This window comes from Prionailurus viverrinus, unplaced genomic scaffold, assembly GCF_022837055.1.
Source record: "Prionailurus viverrinus isolate Anna unplaced genomic scaffold, UM_Priviv_1.0 scaffold_40, whole genome shotgun sequence".
In the NCBI taxonomy this organism is placed as follows: domain Eukaryota; kingdom Metazoa; phylum Chordata; class Mammalia; order Carnivora; family Felidae; genus Prionailurus; species Prionailurus viverrinus.
The window spans coordinates 3954743-3977215 of NW_025927608.1; the positions used below are offsets into that span (position 1 = coordinate 3954743).

General features: G+C 66.1%; 1 protein-coding gene across 4 annotated transcripts in view; it reads left to right on the forward strand.

The window, feature by feature from the left end:
- The window catches only part of ADAMTS7 (ADAM metallopeptidase with thrombospondin type 1 motif 7), a 40569-nt gene extending 19134 nt beyond the window's left edge, over positions 1-21435 (forward strand). For 3 of the 4 annotated variants that reach the window (XM_047846764.1, XM_047846765.1, XM_047846766.1), the window contains 16 exons: positions 5870-6014; positions 6845-6937; positions 7254-7399; positions 7488-7657; positions 7835-7968; positions 8769-8889; positions 9958-10202; positions 10973-11120; positions 12657-12783; positions 13499-13712; positions 14006-15271; positions 15995-16147; positions 16407-16580; positions 16674-16820; positions 18740-18902; positions 21079-21435. In XM_047846764.1, coding sequence (XP_047702720.1) covers positions 5870-6014; positions 6845-6937; positions 7254-7399; positions 7488-7657; positions 7835-7968; positions 8769-8889; positions 9958-10202; positions 10973-11120; positions 12657-12783; positions 13499-13712; positions 14006-15271; positions 15995-16147; positions 16407-16580; positions 16674-16820; positions 18740-18902; positions 21079-21236 — 3604 coding nt within the window. In that variant the 3' untranslated portion in view covers positions 21237-21435. Of the gene's footprint in view, positions 1-5869; positions 6015-6844; positions 6938-7253; positions 7400-7487; positions 7658-7834; positions 7969-8768; positions 8890-9957; positions 10203-10972; positions 11121-12656; positions 12784-13498; positions 13713-14005; positions 15272-15994; positions 16148-16406; positions 16581-16673; positions 16821-18739; positions 18903-21078 lie in introns of those variants that run through there. The other variant, XR_007149640.1, reaches the window with a different exon arrangement.
- The last annotated feature ends 1038 nt before the right edge of the window (positions 21436-22473 follow it).

The following is a 22473-nucleotide window of genomic DNA, read 5'->3' on the forward strand; positions in this document are numbered from 1 at the left end:
TGTGCCCTGAGATTTACTGAATTCACCTATCAGTTCCAGTAGATTTTTGGTGGACTCTTTCCGGTCTTCTACGTACAGTATTATGTCATCTGCAGATACGGAAAGTTTTACGTCTTCCTGGCCAACCTGGATTCTTTCCATTTCTTTTTCTTATCTGATTGCTATGGCTGGGGCTTCCAGTACTGTGTACTGTGTTGGATGAAGCTGGTGAGAGTGGACATCCTTGTCTCGTTCCTGATCTGAGAGGAAAAGCTCTTAGCGCTTTATCATTGAGGACGATGCTAGCTGTGGATTTTTCATATACGGCCTTTATGAAGTTGAGGAACGTTCCCTCTACACTTACTTTGTTGAGAGTTCTTATCATGAATGGATGTTGTACTTTGTCCAATGTTTTTTCTACGCCTGTTGGAAGGTTCGTGGGTTTTTATCCTTTCTTGTATTCGTGTGATGTATCATGTTGATTGATTTGTGAATCGTGCAACCCAGAAATAAATCCCACTTGATTGTAGCGGATGATGTTATAAACGTATTGCTGGATTCCGTTTGCAAGTATTTTACTGAGAATTTCTGCGTCCGTGCTCATCAGAGATACTGGCCTGTAGTTCTGTTTTCTTGTGGTGTCTTTGGTTTTGGTATCGAGGTAATGCTCGCTTCGTAGAATGAATTTGGAAGTTTTCCTTCCTTTTTAATTTTTTGGAACAATTTGAGAAGAAAAGACATTAACTCTTTAAATGTTGGTAGAATTCGCCTGTGAAGCCATCTGGTCCTGGACCACATGTTGGGAGTTTTTGATGACTGATTCAGTTTCATTGCCGGTGACTGGTCTGGTCAAGTTTTCTATTTATTGCTGATTTCTTTTTGGGAGGTTATATGTTTCTAGGAATTTATCCATTTTTTCTGTGTTGTTCAATGTGGGCATTTGGTTTTTTGTAATTATAACCCTTTGTACTTTGGTGGAGTCTGCTGTATTTCTCCTTTCATTTCTGATTTTGTTCATTTGGGTCTTTTCTTTCCTCTCCTCCCTCCCCCCCCCCCTCCGCCTTTTGTCTCTCTTCTCTCCCCCACGTCTCTCTCTCTCTCTCTCCCCCTCCCTGTCTCTGTCTCATTCTCTCACTGGTTTGATGAGTCCAGCTAAAGGTATATCAATTTTGTTGATCTTTTCAAAGAACCTGATCTGTATTACTGTGTTGTTTTTTTTTATGTTTCTCATATTTATTTCTTGTCTAATCTTTATTCTTTCCTTCCTTCTGCTGGTTCAGGGTTTTGTTCTTCTTCTGGCTCCTTTACATGTAAGGTTGAGCTTTTTCATGCTGCTTTAGACCTGGCGGATGCTTTTAACCTACAACTGCCCGTCCTTCAGCCCCTGGAAATGCTCTTGTGTCATTTGGTAATTTCGTTTTCTCCTTCGGGAGCTCTTTGACCTTCAGCTGCTCTCTCGTGTTGTGAGTTTTTACTTTTTTACTGGCTTTTACCTGTTTTCTGGGCAGCATCCACATGTTCACCCTTCTGTTAAGTTTTTTGTACTGTACTTTTAAGTTCCTGACTTCCTCCTTCTTATTGTCACGTTTCCACACTTGTTTCCTGTTTTTTCTTCCTGAGGTTATTCTTTGTATGGATTTAGTTACGTTCTTCTCCCTGCATTATCTTTCTTTAATTTTAAAAAATCTGTCACATTTGGGGCACCTGGCAGGCTCAGTCAGTTAAGCGTCTGACTCTTGATTTCAGCTCAGGTCATGATCTCATGGTTGGTGAGTTCGAGGCCTGTGTTGGGCTCTGTGCTGACAGCTCAGAGACTGCTTGGGATTCTCTCTCTCCCTCTCTCTCTCTCTGCCCCTCCCCTGCTCTCTCTCTCTAAAAACCAAAACTAAACCAAAACTTTCATATTAGAGGTTTTAAACTACCTGAGGTCCTGTCACACACAGGGGGAGGCACAGGGACACTGGTCGGCAGGTGTTTCTGAGTCCGTGCAGGGGACTGGCCGAGATGGGGCTGTGTCCTCGGTAGGTCGTCACATACCAGTGTCTAGAGCCCTTTTATGGAGCGGGTCTGCTTCCCCAGGGAGGAACTCTCTTCTTGTCCTGGGCGTGTACGTCTGGCTGTGGATCCTGGCACCCAGGCTGGGGGGGTGGGGGGGTGGGGTGGGGGTGGCGCGTAAGGTGGGGAAGGGGCTTGGCGGCTTGTAGACTTAAATTTGTCCTCATCTCTGTCGGTCTGTCTGTAGGTCACCCTGGGCCAGATCCTCTGGTTCACCCTCTTCAGAAAGTGGTCCCCACCCTCTGCAGGTGGCCACACGGGGTTGGGAGCAGGTGTGGGGTCTGAGGTCTCCTGTCCCCAGTCTTGCTGGCGCTCCAGCCTCCATGGCTCCCTGGGGCCCTAAGCCTGAGCCTTTCTGGGGTTCTGCCTCTGGGTGGTTTCTCCCCATTGGACTTGGCTGTTGACTCTCACTGCCTGACCAGGTCAGCCACTGCTTGACCGGCTGCTTTCCAGCCTCCCGGGTTTTGCTAACCTGTTCCATGTGCCGTCGTCACCTCTCCCTCGCCTTTTGTCCTTGTGGACCTCTGCCTCGTTTACTCCTTTACTGTCCTGGGCTGCAGGGAGGGAGTGGAGATCAATCTGCCATGTTCTTCTAGAAGTCGCTCAGTGTGGGGTTTAAATGTGTGTGTGTGGGGGGGCGGTGGCCCCCGACGGAGGAGGCATTGCTGGGGTGAGGGAGGAGGCGGAGAGGGGTCGTGGATGATGGTTAGGGCCTGGACTCTGGCCCCGGCTTTTCCTTGTGTTGACAGACGTGTTCCATGGGGCTCGTGACGGGCCTGCCTCTTGGGTGGCTGTGAAGGTTTGGCCCGCAGACACGTCAGTGTCCAGCACGTGGCCATGCACGTGGTTAGCGCTCAGGGCTTCTAACTGTTATCACCACTTGTAAGCCACAGAGAATATGGACCTGAACCAGGGCAGCAGCCTGGGCATGTGGGTCAGGCCTGAAAAACACCCCAGGGGCGTGTCTCCTGCCCCACTTGGGGGCAGAGAATAAGGGGCCAGGCTGGAAGATGCGCTCCCCTCCCCGTAGCTCCCCCAGGGCTGTTCCCAGCGGTCCCCACCCAGGGAGCGCCCCACCCCCGCGCCCTGCCCCCAGGACCCACAGACACACAGGGGTCTCTGTGCTCACATTCAGCTGCTGGAATGCGTGAGGGACTTGGCTTGGGGCCTGGAGCGAGGGGTGGGGTGAGCAGGCCGGGGCCTGGGCCGGCCGGGCACTGAGGAGGGCTGCAGGGGGGCGGTGGCCAGAGAGAGGCGCGCCCGCAGTGGAGGCTCGTCTCCTCAGGCCGGCCCCCGCGCCTGCCTCCCCAGCCTGGAGGCCCAGGAAAGCTGGAAGGAGGGGGGCTCACGTGGCAGGCGTGGACCAGCCCGTCCTCAGCCCCTCTGCCCGCCATGTCCTTGCGGGGGGCTGGGACGGGCTCCGCCCTCGGGGAGCGGGGCAGAAGGAAAAGGCGCACAGACGTGCCGAGTGGGGTGAGGCAGTGTTCCCTGGGTTTGGGGGAGGCCCCGCGGCGCCCACGGGCCTCCTGGGTCTCCCCCCCCCCCCCCCCCCCCGGACCGGATGCTTCTTGGCCCCCACCCGTAGCCGCGGGTGTGTGTGCCCCGTGCGGGGAACCTGGCGGTGAGCTGGCCAGAGGGCTGGTGCGGCTGTTTATACCTCTGTGGTTTCGGTCCCACAGGCAGCCTCAGCCTCCTGTGTGAAGGCCCAGGGAAGGTGAGGGATGGCCCAGGCCACGCGACATCTGGAGCTGGGCGGGGAGCCACACTCGGGGCTCCGACTCCCCATCAGCACTTGGGCCCGAACGCGGCCCTGATTCTGGTGTTGGGTGCTGGAGGGTCCCCCGACGCCCCCAGCCTCTCGCGCACACGCAGAACGGACCAGATGGGCTGTTGTCACTCCAGCCGCCCCGCCCACAGGACCTGACACGTGGCGGGTTCCAGCCAGGAAACAGCCCGGGGGTGGCCCTGGTGTGGCATTGGGGTGAATTAGCCTGCAGGTTGGAGGAGCCCCCAGGCTGGGGCTGAGCTCCCCCCAGGCGGTGAGCCCTCCTAGCCCATATCCTGAGTTGCAGGACAGAAGGCGTCCCAGGGTCCTGCTGACGCTTTGCCCCAGGGCACAGGCCCAGGGAGCCCCAGACCGAGGTCAGCAGTCAGAACACTGCTTTCTCTCTGCCAGGGCTCAGCTGCCATGGATGTGAACTTGCATTGGGGTGAAGTATTTGAGGTCAGGCTTATGGACGGAGGGGAGGAGCTGTGCACCGGGCAGCCCGGCAAGTGGACGCGTGTGGCCACTGGCGGCTTGGGCCTGGCCTCAGACTCTGACGTTACCGCTCTCCGGTGTGACCCAGGGCCAGTGACACTCTGCCCTGGGGGCCCTGTGTGTGTGAGAAGGGGATTAGATTCTGCCCAGGGTGTTTGAGGAGCGAGCGAGGACCTGGCCTGGGGTCACCTGGGGCAGAGGGCTGGGTCCCACAGCTGCTCTTTTGCCACCGCCCACCCGACAGGGTCTGTTTTCTGCTAGCACAGACGGTCCAGGTGATCTGGGGGGAGGGGTCCTCAGGACCCTCAGCGGGAGTCCGGTCTCAGTGTTCACTGCAGCCCTGGGTGGAGCTTGGGGCCTGCCACCAGCTGGGGGACTGAGGAGACCCCAGACCCCCACCGCATCTCACCCACGGTCCCGGGGGCTGATGGCCCCCGGCCTCTCCCCACACCCGCCTGTGCGCTGGCCTGCGTCCATCTCCCAGCCTGTCCCCATCCTGTGGTGTCTCCTCTGTGCCTCCCCACCAGACCCCAGCACCCACCCCCTCCAGCCTTCTGACCCTAACCAGGACCCTCCACTCATCTGGCGCCCCACACCTCAGGCTGGAACACCGGAGGGCTTCTGCCTCCCCCTGCCCTGCCTGGCTGGGGCTGCCCGGGCCGGCTACCCATCACCCCCGACCTCAGTTCTCCCCAGCCACTGCCGCCCCGAGAGAGGGAGGGAGGCCCCCGGACACCTTCTGACTCCTGCATGATGGCAGTGAGCCCTGGGCTTGTTGGTCAACATGTGGGCCTGGCAAGGGCAGCAGGATGGCCACTGGCCCCCAGAGGCAGTAGCTGCGCACAAGGTGCCCGTGGAGAGATGCGCTGGCATAAGTGGGCCCGAGCTGGGCCTGGGATACCTTCTGTCTCTGTGCTCCCTGCCTGCCGATCAGGGTTCCCTGTGCTTCCAGGGGGAAGGCAGGAGTAAATGAGGGAGTGATGGGCAGGCAGGGCTGCCCCAAGCTCTCCCAGGCTGTGGTCCCCCACAGAGACCCTAGATCTCAGCCTGGGGTGGGGTGTCAGAGGCGCTGGCTGCTGTATCAGCTGTGGCCTGATGCTCTCCAGATCCCTCACTGACGTGGCCGGGGCCCCATGCGGTGGCGGGGGTGGGGGGAGGAGGGTGGAGCCTGCAGGAATTCAGAGCAGGGCCGGGAGGGGGCTTGGTGGTCTGGAGGCTTCTGAGGCCGGGCCTTTGGGCTGGGGATCCAGGAGACAGTCCTCACAGGAGAGTACTAGAGCACCGTGGCTGGGAACCGTGGCCCTGGGGGTGGGGCCAGTTGGTTAGGGAGCCTGAGTGTGTCCGGAGACAGGGAGACCCGGAGGGAGCAGGAAGGCCTGAATGCTGGGCTGGGGGTCTGGGCTGGAGGTCGGAGGGGAGGCTGGGGTGAGCGGCGAGGCTGCAGTTTTCCTACAGGTTTAGTGCTCTTCCCTCCCCGCCGCGCCCCGCCCTCGCCCTCGCCCCGCCCCTCCGAGGCCTCCCTGATGGGTCTCTCAGGCTGTCCCCCTTGCCCTGTCCCCTGTCCCATCTCTGCAGCCGGGGGTGGGGCCTGTGCTTGGACGATGCTCCCACCAAGGATGTCATCGACTTCCCCTCGGTGCCACCCGGGGTCCTCTACGACGTGGGCCACCAGTGCCGCCTCCAGTATGGGGCCTATTCGGCCTTCTGTGAGGACATGGACGTGAGTGTGGGCACAGGTGGGGGCGGGGCTACCCTCCGCAGCCTGCAGCGCCTGCGCTTGGCCCACACCCCCACGTGATGCTGGGGGACTCGGCCTGTGGGATCCGCCTCGGGCTGGGTGGCTACACACCCAGCTCTGAATTCTGGGTGGACCATTTGCCAACTGTGCGGCTTTGGGCGAGACCGTCACCTCCCAGGGCTGGGTTAGAAGAGGCAAGATAAAACCCTGGGGGAGACCCCCCTCCCTGGGGGAGACCCCCCTCCCTGGGGGAGACCTGCCCTAACCCGGCCTTGTTAGAGACCCCGGGTTTGGTGGGGGTGAGGGTCTTTCTAAGGGAGTGGGTGGGGCTGGGAGAGGTAAGGGCGGGTGAGGGGTGGAGCTGGGAGAGGTATGGGCGGGGCTGGGAGAAGTAAGTGTGGGGAGGGGGTGGAGCTGGGAGAGGTGTGGGTGGGGCTGTGAGGTGTGGGCGGGAAGCTGGGAGGGGGGAGTAGGCGGGGCTGGGAGAGGTAAGGGCGGGGAGGGGGTGGAGATGGGAGAGGTGTGGGCGGGGCTGCGAGAGGTGTGGGTGGGAGGCTGGGCGGGGGAGTAGGCGGGGTTGGGAGATGTATGGGCAGGGCTTGGGGAGGTGGGTGGGAGGCTGGGGAGGGGGCGGGGCTGGAGGCCGTTCTGAACAAGCCCCAGCGCCCCTTGTTTGGGAGAGGATGGGAAGGGCCCTCTGGGAATCCCATTTGCAGACCCCCACCCTGTGCCAGTCCCACACAGGGTTTTGAGGGGTGGGCGGGTGGAGGCAACAGGGAGGGGTCAGGGCATGGCCTGTGTCCTCCCTGCAGAATGTGTGCCACACACTTTGGTGCTCCGTGGGGACCACCTGTCACTCCAAGCTGGATGCAGCTGTGGACGGCACCAGGTGTGGGGAGAGCAAGGTAGGGGACAGTGTCAGGTGGGGGGGAGGGGAGGGGTGAGGCTCCCAGCGTGCCTCTGCTCTGCAGGCAGCCTTGGCTCACACTAGCTCAGGCTCTTGGAGTCCAGCCTCTCTGCCCTGTCCCGCCTGCGCGCTGGACCAGGAAGTCGGCACCTGGGCTCTGTCGTTCCTGTGCGCCTCCACCACTGGGAGGAGCCTCCTCTCTCCTTGGTCTTGTCCTCTGCCTGCCCCGGCCCCCCAGCTGCCACAGTGTCACCAGGGCGGGGATGGCCGACTGGCCTGGGTGCGCGTCTCCACCTGGTCGGCTGTCTCGGTAGTGGTGTCTGAACGGGGAGTGTGTTCCTGTCGGCTTCCGGCCTGAGGCTGTGGACGGCGGCTGGTCGGGCTGGAGCGCCTGGTCCGTCTGCTCGCGGAGCTGTGGTGTGGGCGTGCAGAGTGCTGAACGGCGGTGCACACAGCCTGTGTGAGTGTGGGGCTGGGGGCCCCCCGGGGACGCGGCGGCACCGCGCTCACCGTGCGCTCACTCTGCCGCCCCCCCCCGCCCCCAACAGGCCCAAGTACAGCGGCAAGTACTGTGTGGGCGAGCGGAAGCGCTTCCGGCTGTGCAACCTGCAGGCCTGCCCCCCCGGCCGCCCCTCGTTCCGCCACGTCCAGTGCAGCCACTTTGACGCCATGCTCTACAAGGGCCAGCTACACACCTGGGTGCCGGTGCTCAACGACGGTGAGTCCTGCCGCCCACGGGGAGGGGCCAGGGGGCGGGTGGCAGGAGCCGGGACCCCACCCCAGCTGGGCCGGGCCGGGCCGGGCCGGGCTGTCCCTGGAGCCTCCAGCCCGTTCCTGACACACAGTGCGACGCCCGCCCCGGCTGTCCCTCACGGCTCTCCCTTTGGGCCCCTAGCCAGCCCCTGTGAGCTGCACTGCCGGCCTTCGAGCGAGTACTTTGCTGAGAAGCTCAGGGACGCTGTGGTGGATGGCACCCCCTGCCACCAGGGCCGGCCCGGCCACGACCTCTGCATCAATGGCATCTGCAAGGTATGCCCGACAGGAGGGGCGTCTCCCACACCGGCTGCCCCGGGTTCCCTCCTGGTCCCCCTCTGGCCCCCGTCAGCAAAGGCCACCCCCCCCCCCCACCAGCACTGGAGCCCCTCACAGGCAGACCTTGTACCCCCAGCCCCTGCACCGTGGCCCTCCTCCCCTCCTCCCTGCCTGCTGTCCGAGAGCCTCTGAAGCTCGGCCCGCACCTGCACAGCCCCTGCCGGGAAGCCAGAGCCCGGGTCAGCCTCCTACTGGCCAAATGACCCCGGGCAGTGGTGTCCTCTGAGAGAGAAAGTGGCCGGTTCTGCACCCCTGTCACCGGGTTCGGTGACGCCACTGCAGGGGCATGCAGGGCCCCGAACCTGGCAGATGAGTGTCAGTAATGCCAGCAGCGTGTATGCTCGCTTCTGGTGTCAGCCCGGCCTCTTCCCCACCCGTGTCCCAGCCACTGTCCCCCACCCGAAGCACTGGGGCCCAGAGTGGCAGGGACGCGCTTGCCCGGGGCCTCTGATACAGATTCCTGTTTCCAGGAAACTTTCGTCCACACTGGGGGAGCTCCTGGGGTGCTAGTGCCCCGCCTGCTGTAGCTCTTTGTGAAAGGCCCCCCCCCCCCGTACCTCATGCCCCCTCAGCATGGCCTCACTGCACGCGTGGATCCCCCCCGTGTCACACCCGGGGACAGGCGGAGTGGGGGCCTGCTCCCACCCCGGCGAACCCCGGCGGACCCTGGCGGCAGGGGCCAGGGAGGGCTGCCGGCTGGTGGCCAGGCACTGGGGCCTCCCTCCCGTGTGTTCCAGAACGTGGGCTGTGACTTCGAGATTGACTCGGGTGCTGTCGAGGACCGCTGTGGCGTGTGCCACGGCAACGGCTCCACCTGCCACACTGTGAGCGGGACCTTCGAGGAGTCTGAGGGCCTGGGTACGCGGGGGGGGGTGGGGGGGGGTGGGGGGGTTCTCCTAACTCGGCAGCCCTGCCTGATCCCCAGGGTCCCGCCCGGGCTAGAGACTGGAGGCAGGGAGACCACCCCGCTGGGTCCTCTCGGGCATCAGGCACCTTGGCCCAGACACAGAGACGTGTACTCAGGGGAGTCCTTCTGCCCTGGGGACCCCGGGTTGGCTGATGAGGCTTATGGGTGGCGCCAGCCCCTTCAGAGGCTACCGCCTTCTTGTGAGGCTTCAGAGAGCTGCCCCCCCCCCAACTCCACCCCCTCAGCCGTGTGAGTGCCGGCTGCGTGTGCTGGGTGAGGGGGGCTTGAAGGTTGCGTGTGCTGGGTGAGGGGGGCTTGAAGGTGAGGAGCTCACAGCGACAGGTGACGAAAGCTTTCAGTGTGGCAGGTGCAATTGTGGGGGGCCCAGCAGGCTGTGAGGAAGGAGGTCCTGACCCAGGGAGGTGAGGGGAGAGTTCCTGGAGGAGGGGGGAGTTTAGCTGGTGCGTGAAAGACCCAGGTGAGATGGGAGGAGTGTTTCATGCAGGAAAGAGCTGTGTCCCCAAGGCCCGGGTGCATCTCTGTGCAGGCACCCGTAAGGAGCGGGGCCTCGGGCGCTGGGCCAGGACGCTCGGACCCTGGAGCCCCATTCATACCCCAGCAGGGCCTTCGGGCACGTTACTTAATCTGTCTGGGCCTCAGTTTCCTCATCGGTCAGATGGGGGTGACGGCAGCCCCTGCGTCACCGGGTAAAGCACATAGAGTCAGTGAAGGAACGGGAACGGGCTGTGTGGGCAGCACGGAGGGTGTCCCCGGAAGGGCCCAGCTAGCCTAGGCATCCAGGAGAGGCGTGAAGGGGCATGGGTCACGGGGGCGGGATTTGAGGGTCCCCTCTAGGTTTAGGTGACCTAGGACACATGGGACCCTCTGCCTTCTGGAGGAGCTTGGGCCCCCGGGCTGGTGGTGGGACCTTTGCCGTCAGCAGGCCGGGTGGAGCGGGAAGGGGGGCGAGGGAAGGGGACGGTCAGCCTCTTAGCGTCTATACACCCCCTGGCCAACAGGGTACGTGGACGTGGGGCTGATCCCGGCTGGTGCCCGTGAGATCCGCATCGAGGAGGTGGCTGAGGCCGCCAACTTCCTGGCCCTGCGGAGCGAGGACCCTCACAAGTACTTCCTCAACGGGGGCTGGACCATCCAGTGGGGCGGGGACTACCCGGTGGCGGGCACCACCTTCACGTACGCGCGCACAGGCAACTGGGAGAACCTCACGGCCCCCGGCCCCACCGACGAGCCCATCTGGATCCAGGTGCCTGCCTCCTGAGGCCCAGGGTGGGGGGAAGAGTCGGGCCCCGGGGGTCCAGCACCGCCTGCCCCACGGCGAGACAGGGTCCTGGGCCTCTGCCTCTGCCTCTGCCTCCCTTCCCCCGTCTCTAGGACAGCCCCACGTTGTAGCCCCAGGTCCCAGAGGTGGCTGGGGCTGGGTCCCTTCCAGTGATCGCTCTGGGCAGGTGGCAGGACGCCTCGCGCTCGTGGGGCCACCTCATGCTCGTGGGGATGCCTTGTGCTCATGGCCCTGGGTGGGTGGTGGGGACACCTGTGCTCGTGGGGCCCTGGGTGGGCGGTGGGGACGCCTCGTGCTCGTGGCCCCGGGTGGGCGGTGGGGACGCCTCGTGCTCGTGGGGCCCCGGGTGGGCGGTGGGGACGCCTCGTGCTCGTGGGGCCCCGGGTGGGTGGTGGGGACGCCTCGTGCTCATGGCCCCGGGTGGGCGGTGGGGACGCCTCGTGCTCTTGGGGCCCTGGGTGGGTGGTGGGGACGCCTCGTGCTCGTGGGGCCCCGGGTGGGCGGTGGGGACGCCTCGTGCTCGTGGCCCCGGGTGGGCGGTGGGGACGCCTCGTGCTCGTGGGGCCCCGGGTGGGCGGTGGGGACGCCTCGTGCTCGTGGCGCCCCGGGTGGGCGGTGGGGACGCCTCGTGCTCGTGGCGCCCCGGGTGGGCGGTGGGGACGCCTCGTACTTGTGGTCCCGGGTGGGCAGTGGGGACGCCTGTGCTCACGGGGCCCCTTGCCCACCTGCCTCAGCTGCTCTTCCAGGAGAGCAACCCCGGGGTGCGCTACGAGTACACCATCCACAGGGAGGAGGGTGGCCACGGCCACGGCCACGGCCAGCCGCCCGAGTTTTCCTGGAGCTACGGGCCCTGGAGCCAGTGCACGGTCACCTGTGGCACAGGTGAGGAAAGGGGTGGGCGCGGTGCCCGGCTTCAGCCTCCGGCTGGCTGCTTACGTGTGGCTCTCGGGCCCCCGTGTCCAGAGCGGGGCCGCCGGCAGCCCTGTCCCTGGGTCCTTCGGGGGAGAGGCCGGCACAGGACCGGACACGTGCTGAGCGCCCGGTGTGTCTCAGCTGCTGGCACTGTGTCCCCAGAGACACGCCGGCTGCCCCTACCTTCGTTCTCACTGCTCAGCAGGCCCCTCACCGGTGCTTCTGTCCCACGCCGGACACCGGACCCTCGTCCTCACAGTCTTCCGTGGGCTCCTTCCTCCACCTCCTGCTGCAGACGGGCTTTGCGGCTCCTTCCTGGGCGGCCCGGAGCCTGGTGCTCCCTGGCTGCTGCCCCAGGAGGGGCTTCGCAGGGGGGATGGGGAGGAGGAGGAGAGGTGGGGAGGAGGGAGCCAGGACCACCGGCGTGTCCCCACCCCCGCTCTGAGCCTCTGGGCCCAGTGGCCCGTTCCCCACACACACTCATTTCTTCCAACTCTATGAGACGTGTAACAGTGTCGCTGACCCCTGTTCCCCGGGGCTCGTCACCCCCAGTGCTTCTCAGTGTCCAGGGATCTCAGCATCAGGAGTCTGGGACAGACGTCTGCTCGTTCCTTTTTAGTTTTTAGTTTTTTATTTTGAGAGCACGAGTCAGGGAGGGGCAGAGAGGGGGTGGGGGGAGAGGGAGCATCCCAAGCAGGGTCCGCACTGTCCATGCAGAGCCTGACTCGGGGCTCAAACGCATGAACCACGAGATCATGACCCGAGCCGAATAAAAAATTGGACACTTCATCGACTCAGCCACCCAGGTACCCCTCAAACATTCCTTAAAAACCTCGTGTGATGATAAAGTGGAAACCGACACACGGAAACCTGGCAGAAATTTTCAAAAGCTCTTAAAAAGTATCCTGTCCCATAGAGCGTCTTTACGTTTACAAACATGACTGCAAACCCGTTAGACCGGGCCCTGGGGGTCAGCGGACGGCCACTTCACAGGTGGGCGGCTGAGGGGCGTGTGGCGCCGCAGGTCGTGGGGTGTCAGCTGGAGCACCAGTGCAGGTGGCTCGGGGTGGCCTTAGGGACCCAGGACCTCTCTTCCCATCCGAGTGTTCCCCTCATGTGTGTCAAGGTAGCCCCGCCCTCCCCCTTCTTGGGGTCCAGGCAGGAAGAAGGAAGGGGCGAGGGGCTGACCCCCAGGGGAGAGACTCGTGTCCTTCCTCCCTGTGTCCTTCCCTCGCACACGGGAACTCCCATGGGGAGTGTTCTCAGCAGGTCCTCGCAGAGCGCCCAAGCCTCCCAGCTAGGACGCCAAGGGGCTGGGCCCTCAACGCCACGAACCTCCACGCTCTGGTCCCCATCTAGGGGTGGAGGCGGAGGCCTTGTTCTGGGAGGGTTCTAGAGGAGCAGGTGTGGCCTTGTCTCTGGGTGCGGGGCAGCCCGGGCAGGGGGCACCCTGGGCAGGGGGCACCCTGGGTGCCGGGCCCAGGCTGAGCCCCCGCGGCCCCTCAGGTATGCAGAGGCAGACTGTGCACTGTACCGAGCGACAGGTGGGGCCCGTGGACGAGAGACACTGTGACCCCCTGGTCCGGCCTGATGACCGCCAGAGGCAGTGCAGCGAGGAGCCGTGCCCTGCCCGGTGAGCCCGCCCTGACAGCTCCTGGCCCTGCCACAGACCCCACATCCTGGGCCCACAGGAGGGGCTGAGGGAGTGGGGCTAAAGGCCCAGGTCGTGGCCACCACCACCCCAGCCTGGAGCAGCTGGCCTAGGATGTCCCTGGTCACTAGGGTTTGGGTCTTGCCCAGCCCCCCGGGGAGGTCCTGTCACTGGGCTTCGGGGCTTGCAGCTCTGGGAGATTGTCCCCTGGGCCCTGACCCGACCTGCCTGCACCCCGAGTGCCTGGGAGATTGTCCCCTGCGTCCTGACCCACCTGCACCCCAAGTGCCTGGGAGATTGTCCCCTGGGCCCTGACCCGACCCGACCTGCCTGCACCCCGAGTGCCTGGGAGATTGTCCCCTGCGTCCTGACCCACCTGCACCCCAAGTGCCTGGGAGATTGTCCCCTGGGCCCTGACCCGACCCGACTTGCCTGCACCCCGAGTGCCTGGGAGATTGTCCCCTGGGCCCTGACCCGACCCGCCTGCACCCCGAGTGCCTGGGAGATTGTTCCCTGGGCCCTGACCCGACCCGCCTGCACCCCGAGTGCCTGGGAGACTGTCCCCTGCGTCCTGACCCACCTGCACCCCGAGTGCTTGGGAGATTGTCCCTGGGCCCCAACCCACCCCACCCCGCCTGCACCCCCAGTGCCTGGGAGCGTGGCCAGGCTCCGCTGATGTGGCCCGTGTGCCTCACAGGTGGTGGGCAGGGGAGTGGCAGGCATGTTCCCACTCCTGCGGGCCCGCGGGCCTCTCCCGCCGCTCTGTGCTCTGCATCCGCGGTGTGGGGCCGGATGAGCAGAGGGCCCTGCAGCCGCCTGCCTGCGAGCACCTCCCCCGGCCCCCTGCCGAAAGTCCTTGTAACCGTGAGGTGCCCTGCCCCGCCACCTGGGCCGTGGGGAACTGGTCTCAGGTGAGTGTCAGGATGGGGGGCCCGCCCCCAGCTCCACCATCGGTCTTCAGGGGGCCCTTCCTGGCGGGCCTCACGGTGGGAGGGCGGTGGGGGCGTCCCCCGAAGCCTCGGGGACTAGGCTACCCTGGAGAGCCACCACCGCACGCCACGGTCTGGGGCTGGACAGGCCTAGAGTCGGCTGGCCGAGGCCTCCCGCTCTGCCCTTGGCCAGCAGGCAGGGCGCCCTGGGCCCTGACCTCCCCTGGTCCCTGACCTCCCCTGGCCCGAGCCCCTCTCTCCGGCCTCCTCTCCAGTGCTCGGCTACGTGCGGGGATGGCGCCCGGCTCCGGAGTGTCCTCTGCACCAACAACACTGGCGTCCCCTGTGACGAGGCGCGGCGGCCGGCCAGCAAGGCTACCTGCTCTCTGCCGCCCTGTCCGCGGACCCTGGACGTGCTGGGCCCCGAAGGCTCGGGCAGCGGCTCCTCCTCCAGCCACGAGTTCCTCAACGAGATCGACTTCATCCCCCCGCGCCTGGCCCCACGCCCCCCGCCCCCCTCGTCACCCGAGCCGACCGGCGTGGGCAACGCCATCGAGGAGGACCCTGGGCTGGGCCCGCCAGGGCCCGTGTTCGTTGACGATTTCTACTATGACTACAATTTCATTAACTTCCATGAGGACCTCTCTTACGGGCCCTTGGAGGACCCCGCCCCAGACCTGGCAGGTGCGGGGGACTGGACACCCCCGCCCCTGAGCAGTCCCGCTGAGCCCCCCACAGCCACCCCCCTGCCGGCCTCAGAGCTTCCTGGGACGCCGGGAGGCGGGTCGCCTGCCCCTGGGCCCAGCCAGGCTGGCCTCTCCCCGCCCCCACCCTCAGAGCAGACCCCCGGGGACCCCCTGGTCAATTTTTTGCCTGAGGAAGACACCCCTGTTGAGGCCCCAGACCCTGGGCTCCCCAGCTTGCCCCGGCCCCCCACTCCAGCCGGTGGCACGGAGAAACCGGCTGCCCCTGGGAGCCAAAACAGGGCCCTGGGAGGGGAAGACAGCCAGAGCTGGACGTCCCCTCCGTGGTGGGAGAGGACCAACGAGCTGTCCGAGGAGGAGGGTACCGGCCCCCCCCAAGGGCCCCACCCCACCCCACCAGCCTCACCCGCCACGGGCCCCAGCCACTCCTCCCCCAGTCCCGACGCAGGATCGCTGTGGACAGCTGGGACTGTGGCCTGGGAGCCAACTCTGAACGGTGGCCTGGGGCCTGCGGACAGTGAGCTGTGGCCCAGCACTGGGGGGGCTCCTGCCCCTCCTCCTCCGCCGGTCGCTCAGCCAGAGACCCGGGACGGGGACAGCACCCTGGAGCCGGGGCCTCCCACCCCTTGGACCCCGGCAGCACCAGGAGCCTTCCTCCTGCCGGCCCCGGGCCCAGGACTTGTGGGCCCCGAGTCCCCTGGTTCCGTGGTGTTCACACCAGCTCAGGACGGCTCGGCCAATGGCAGCATCATCCCTGAGGCCCAGCCAGACCCCAGCCTGGCCGTGCACCTGCCCCCTGCTGGGAATGCCAGCTGGGAAGTGGGCAACTGGAGTGAGGTAGGGGCCTCACCACCTCTATCTCCTCCTCTGGGACCCGGGGACCAAACCCTGCCTGTGCGGGGGGGGGGGGGGGGGGGGGATGTCGTCTCAGGTCACGCCCTCCGTGTGCCCCTGGGGGCAGTCCACCCCATCAGGCCCGTTTCTTGTCTGAGTGGTGAGGTGTCCGGGGAGGCGCCCATCCCTGGAGTCCCCAGAGGCCCCCAGTGGCATGGGGGTCCGCCAGGAGGGCAGGTAGCACAGATGGGGGCAGCCGGGGGCAGCGTCCCTCACACCCGGCTGGCAAGCTCCCTGGACAGGGCGGCCATAGCCCCCTGCCCCCAGCGGCCCCTCCCCACTCAGGCCGGCGAGGGTCTGAACTTGACAGGAAGAAGCTGACAGGTGCCCCCCCAGTGTCACTGTTCAATTCTGTTCAGACTCCTCATCCTGGGTGGGGAGGGACAGGCGGAGACAGGAATCCAGACTCCCTTCCTCCGTGACTTTGGGGAGCAGTGAGCCTGGTCACGATGGCTGGGTCACCTCGTGCATCCCCTGTGGGCACAGACCGTGGCTTGTGATTTTTGGTCCTCACGCACGGTCTTCTTGGGAGGTGGGTGGAGAGCTCCCCTCTGCAGAGGGGGAGACTGAGGCCCTGGCTCCACCAGGGTCCCCGCCCCCCACCTGGATGGGCAGCCCCTGGCTGGGGGCTCTGCCCGCCCTCACGGCCCATGCCCTGGTCCCCAGTGCTCCACCACCTGCGGCCTGGGTGCCATGTGGAGGCCCGTGCGCTGCAGTTCGGGCCGGGAGGACGACTGTGCCCCCGAGGGCCGGCCCCAGCCCGCCCGCCACTGCCACCTGAGGCCGTGTGCTGCCTGGCATGCGGGCAACTGGAGTAAGGTACGCGGGCCTGGGGTGGGAGGCTCCCGGCTGCCGTCCTGTGCTCATCCGGTCCCCTGCCTGGTCCCTTCTCGGTTCCCTGTGACCTGCTCCAGCAACCCCCCCCCCCCCCCGTACCTGCCGTCACCCTCGGGACCTCATCGTCACCCGCTCTACCTTGCACTCTGTCCACCTGCCCCGGGCTGGGCGGAAGATGGGGTTCCGCGGGCCACGTGCGCATGTGCGTGGGGTACACTCACCCGTGCTGCTCGGCTCGCAGTGCTCCCGCAGCTGTGGCGGAGGGTCCTCGACGCGGGACGTGCAGTGCGTGGACACGCAGGACCTCCGGCCTCTGCGGCCCTTCCACTGCCAGCCGGGGCTGGCCATGCCACCGGCCCGCCGTCCCTGCGGCGCCCAGCCCTGCCTCAGCTGGTACGTCTCTTCCTGGAGAGAGGTGAGGCCTGGGGGCCGGGGCGGGGCAGGGGTGGGGGTGGCCTCGGCCCCTAGAAGCGCCCTCAGCCCGTTCCCTGTCGTCGCGCCCTCCTAGTGCTCAGAGGCTTGTGGCGGTGGCGAGCAGCGGCGTCTGGTGACCTGCCCGGAGCCGGGCCTCTGCGAGGAGACCCTGAGACCCAACAGCACGCGGTCCTGCAACACCCAGCCCTGTACCAAGTGGGTGGTGGGGCCCTGGGGCCAGGTGAGCCACACGAGGAGGAGGGGCGGGACAGGTGCCCGGCAGCCACCGCTCGGTCCTCCGTCCCAGGTGTTCCTTCTGGTCACCGCAGATGCGGGCGGTGGCCACACAAGGTCCCCGCCCTGCTGCTGGGGAGAGAGGAAGAGGACCGGGTGGGTTCTCTGGCGCTGAGGACTCTGGGGGTGAGGCCCGAGGGGAGCACCCAACGCAGGGGGGCGGGAACGGGAGCTGTGAGCCTTCAGGGACCCGAGCAGAGGCCTAGGCGGCAGCTGGGGTGGAGGAGGGGCCGGCGGGGGGCAGCTCGGGGGTTGCAGCACCTCCGGCAACCCAGTGACTCTGGGCCGGTGGCTCTGCCTTGCCGGGCCGCTGTTTCTTCGTCTTCGACAGCGGGGTGTGAGGGTTAACACGATGAGGCCCTCAGCCCAGGGCCTGGCACCAAGTGGCAGAGATGAAACCTGTTTGTAGGGTTTTTTACAACCTCAGACCCTAACAAACCAGAATAAAGCCCGACTCCGGACGGAGGGCTCCCCTTGAGAAACTTTCTGCCTCGCCCCCTCCCCCACCGCACTGCCCGGGGCCATGGTGGGTCCTCCGGGCCCTGTCCCTGTCCCTGTCCCTGTCTCTGGCCTCCTGGACCTCCACGCAGGTGTACCTCCTGCAGGTGAATGCCAGGTGGGCTCTGAGGGGGAATGGGGGGGGGGCTGTCAGGTGCAGGGACTGGCTCTAGGTGACGCCCCTCCTCCCCCCTCACCTCTGCCCCCCCCCAGTGCTCAGCCCCTCACCTCTGCCCCCCCCGCCCCCACAGTGCTCGGCCCCTCACCTCTGCCCCCCCCCCGCCCCCACAGTGCTCGGCCCCTCACCTCTGCCCCCCCCCCCGCCCCCACAGTGCTCGGCCCCTCACCTCTGCCCCCCCCGCCCCCACAGTGCTCGGCCCCTCACCTCTCCCCCCCCGCCCCCACAGTGCTCGGCCCCTCACCTCTGCCCCCCCCGCCCCCACAGTGCTCGGCCCCTCACCTCTCTCCCACCCACAGTGCTAGGCCCCTCACCTCTCTCCCACCCACAGTGCTCGGCCCCTCACCTCTGTCCCCCCCCCAGTGTTCAGCACCCTCACCTCTGTCCCCCCACAGTGCTCATCCCCTCACCTCTGCCCCCCCCCACAGTGCTAGCCCCTCACCTCTGCCCCCCCCCATAGTGCTCGGCCCCTCACCTCTGCCCCCCCCCCCCCGCCCCCACAGTGCTCGGCCCCTCACCTCTCTCCCACCCAGTGCTCGGCCCCTCACCTCTGCTCCCCCGCCCCCACAGTGCTCGGCCCCTCACCTCTGCCCCCCCCCCCCGCCCCCACAGTGCTCGGCCCCTCACCTCTGCCCCCCCCGCCCCCACAGTGCTCGGCCCCTCACCTCTGCCCCCCCCGCCCCCACAGTGCTCGGCCCCTCACCTCTGCCCCCCCCGCCCCCACAGTGCTCGGCCCCTCACCTCTGCCCCCCCCGCCCCCACAGTGCTCGGCCCCTCACCTCTGCCCCCCCCCGCCCCCACAGTGCTCGGCCCCTCACCTCTGCCCCCCCCGCCCCCACAGTGCTCGGCCCCTCACCTCTGCCCCCCCCCGCCCCCACAGTGCTCGGCCCCTCACCTCTCTCCCACCCAGTGCTCGGCCCCTCACCTCTGCTCCCCCGCCCCCACAGTGCTCGGCCCCTCACCTCTGCCCCCCCCGCCCCCACAGTGCTCGGCCCCCTCACCTCTGCCCCCCCCGCCCCCACAGTGCTCGGCCCCTCACCTCTGCCACCCCCCACAGTGCTCATCTCCTCACCTCTGTCTCAACCACAGTGCTCACCCCCTCACCTCTGCCCCCCCACAGTGCTCAGGCCCCTACCTCTGCCCTCCCCACAGTGCTCGGCCCCTCACCCCTGCCCCCTCCTCCCCCACAGTGCTCGGCCCCCTGTGGTGGCGGTGTGCAGAGACGCCTGGTCAGGTGTGTCAACACCCAGACTGGGCTGCCCGAGGAGGACAGTGACCAGTGTGGCCACGAGGCCTGGCCCGAGAGCTCCCGGCCGTGCGGCACCCAAGACTGTGAGCTCGGCGAGGCTCCACGTGAGTGCTTCCTTGCGGTGGCAGGGGCGGGGCGGGGCCGGGGGGTGGGGGGGTGGGACGGGGCACAAGGGAGACGGGATCCTCCGTCCAGCTGCCGCCCCCACGGCACTGGCTGCTGAGAACGGTGAGGCCGTGGGTACCAGGCAGGAGCCGGGGCCGGGCCAGGGTCGGAGGCAAGGGGGTCCGGCCCACCGCACCCCGCGGGCGGCTCCCTCTGGCACAGGAAGAGGGGCGGCGGCCGACCTGGCCCCCAAGTTGCCTTGTGGCCTGGAGCAAGCTCCTCCTTCCTCTGGGTCTCGGTCACCTGCCGAGTGAGACCAAGGACGTCCCTGGGACTGTGGAGCCCCGGCTCTGGCTGAGCCCCCCCGCCCCCCCCCCGCCCCGGGCTGGAGGAGGGTGGCGGTGCAGCCACACACAGCCGCCTCCCTTCCAGGGTCCTGCTGGCTGCTTCCTGGCCAGCTGCGTCCTGCCGGAGGAGGGCCCGGCCAGAGGTGGCTCTGCACACACGCGGGCGCACAGCCGCCTTCCGGCAGCCCCGGCGGCCTGAGCTGTGCCGAGCATGGGAGACCGGGCTCCTCACCAGCTGTGCGGCCTCGGGCCCCACTTCCCGGTGCATAGAGGGGCCGAGGGCCCCCGTGCTCGGGGACGGGGTGGGTAGAGCAGAAGCCAGGTCCCGGGCGGGGGAGGGCCCAGGAGGTGCTCAGGGAGGGTGGCCCTCTCCCTCTGCTGCCCGGTCCCCGTCAGCTGCTGCCGCCACTGCAGCCGGGGGGGTCAGGAGGAGAGCCCAGCTGCTTCTGTGCCCGTCAGCTGCCTGCCCCCCCCCCCGCCCCCCCGGGACATAGGACAGTGTGCGGTGCTCAGGCTGGCATTCAGGGCCTCCGGGCTGTGCCCCCCACCCCGGCTGCATCCTTGGGCAGTTCCACCCAGGCCGCTGCGAGGGGCGGTCTGGCCTCTCAAATCCCAGCCTCAAGGCCCAGCGGAGGACGCCACCCGCCCTGACCCCCAGCATCTGCTCAGCAGCAGCTCACGGCCCCTGCTGCACGCAGCCCGGGCCCCAGCTCCTTCCTGCCCTTCACACTTGGGCTCCGTGCCAGGGGCACTTGGGCAGCCGTGCTGTCTGGAGGAGAGGGCCAGCTGGGGGAGAGGGTAGCAACGGAGGCCTTTGGGGCCTACAGCCAAGCTGGCCAGGTGTCCCGGGGGCCAGGGGGCGGGCTGCGAGGCAGTGACGGGGGGAGGGGGCTAGGTGTTTCCTGACCAAGTGAGTAGTTGAGGGTGGAGGCCAGCCGGGGGTATTTGGACACCGAGATCCTGGAGCCCCAGGATGTTTTGACGGTTTGTGGGCTGGTGTGGGAAGACATTCAGAAAGCCTGGAAACTCCAGGGTGTGCGGTCACCGTGGTGAGGCAGCTGACATAGCGTGGCCCACATCCGCCTGTCTGTGGAGGTGGGGGTTGTTGGCAGAGGAGGGAACTGCCCCCCCAGGGGTGAAGAAGCTCGCTTGAGGTCACACAGTGGGAACAGGATGCAGGTCCAAGATGCCGTAGCTCAGACCCACGGCCAGGAGTCGGGGCGGAGGAGCCAGCCTGCTGCCACGTGCCCTCTGTGTGGCCCGGGGGATGTCCCAGGCCCGCAGCGTGGCTGCCTTCTTGCTCCTCCCGCACCCGGGCGTCTGTGGCACTGAGCCGGGCAGCTGGGGGATGTCAGTGGCAGCGGGGGTGAGGCCGGGAGGGCTGGAAGCAAACCACTTCCCGAAATAGCTCCGATAAGCACAGGGTGGGAGGGCCAGCCAGGCCCCGGTCTGCCGCCTCCCTCTGTCCCTCCGTCCCTCCTCGGGAGGCTGTGTGGCCCAGGTCACGCCAGGGAAGGGGAGGGGGCAGCAGGCTCTTTGCCTTCTCAGGAGCCTTTGAGATGGTCACGGGTGGAGTCTCGGGGCCTTTCTTCTGGAAACCTGAGGGCAGGCAGGTGGGGATGGGGCCTCAGCAACAACTGGGGACTGGCACCTCCGGGCCCCAGAGGGCTCAAGCCCTTGGGGATGGCCGCCAAACCCCTGAGGCTCCTGGCCACCCTGATCCTGGGGACAGCCCAGGTGGAGGAGGGAGGGGTGCAGGTGTGAGGGGAAGGGAGCAGGTGTGGCTCCTCCTGAGGACCCCACCCCACCCCACCCCACCCCACTCCAGGCTGCGAGCGGGATCGCCTGTCCTTCGGCTTCTGTGAGACCCTCCGCCTCCTGGGCCGCTGCCAGCTGCCTGCCGTCCGCACCCAGTGCTGCCGCTCCTGCCCCCTACCAGGCCACGGGGTCCCCTCCCGCGGCCATCAGCGTGTCGCCCGCCGCTGACCCACTCCAGCCAGGCCAGGCCGCACGAACAGACCGTCCCAGACGCACGGACCTCATGCCCCAGTGCGGGCTGCACCCCAAAGGTGCTAACCCGGCCCGCTGACGGCGGGCTAGGGATCTCTCACCCCAAGAAAGGTATTTTTTTAACAGTCTGCAGAACGTTATTATTGTTATACATAAATGAGCACTATGGTTTCGAGCACGGCGTGACTTCCTCTTGGATTGGGAGAATTTCAGGTCAGACCCCCTGGTCTCTATCCTCCTGACTCACCACCCTTCACGTGCTCCTCGGGGAAACCCTAGAATAGGTGCTTGGGGGCCTCCTTGGGAGGTGTTATGGCAGGAGTACAGCTTGGCAAAGGCGGGGGTGGGGCGGGGGTCCTGGGCCACGCTCTTTCTGCCCCTTCAAGTCGCTCGCCCACCTCCCACGTCTCCACTCCAGGAGAGACTGGTGTTTCACAATGAATGGGTCACACCCTCCCTCGAGCAGTAAGGCCCTCTGGTCTCCAGCAGGGGCTGTCCCCTGGATGATCGCGATGGGGTCCGGGACGCCCTGTCTGGTTCCTGGCCCTCGCCACTTCGGCTGTTACCTGCACCAGGGGGAGAGACGGGGTGCAGGTAGGAGCAGATGGGCGGCCACATCCTTCCTGGTCCCCCCTTGTCCCTTTCCCACATCTCCATGTTCAGAGACAGATTTGGGGGGGGGGGCGGGTTCCTGCCCTGCCAACCCCAGCTGCTGGGCTCCTGTGACGCTGACCCGTGACCTAGCACCTGCCCATCAGAGCTCCCTTCTTGCCGGACAGACCTAGGTCCATGGAGGCAGGTCGTGAACAGCAGATGGCAGGTGGGCACCAGGTGCTCTGGGGAGTGTTCTGGGCTTGAACCAGGAATGAGGAGGCTGGTGGGGGGGGGGGGGGTGGCCCAGCTGCTCCTCCAGGAAGTGGCCTGGGTAGGCTCCAACCCTTACCTCTGGTCATGAGTCTTGAACTTGACCCTCTTACACGGTGCTCACAAGCCCTACTCCTGGAGAGTGCAGACCCCTTCTTCATGTGGGGGACACCGAGGCTGAGAGAGGCCCCGGCGGACACCACATTCAGTTCCACGGCATGTGCCGTTCACAGCGGTCCTTGGGCCGTGGTAGCTAGGGCCACGTGGCCACTTATGCATCAGAGGCCGAAGCCACCAGCAGGCGTCTGTCCCGGGGACTGGTCCCCACGTGGAAGGCACGGAGGGAGAG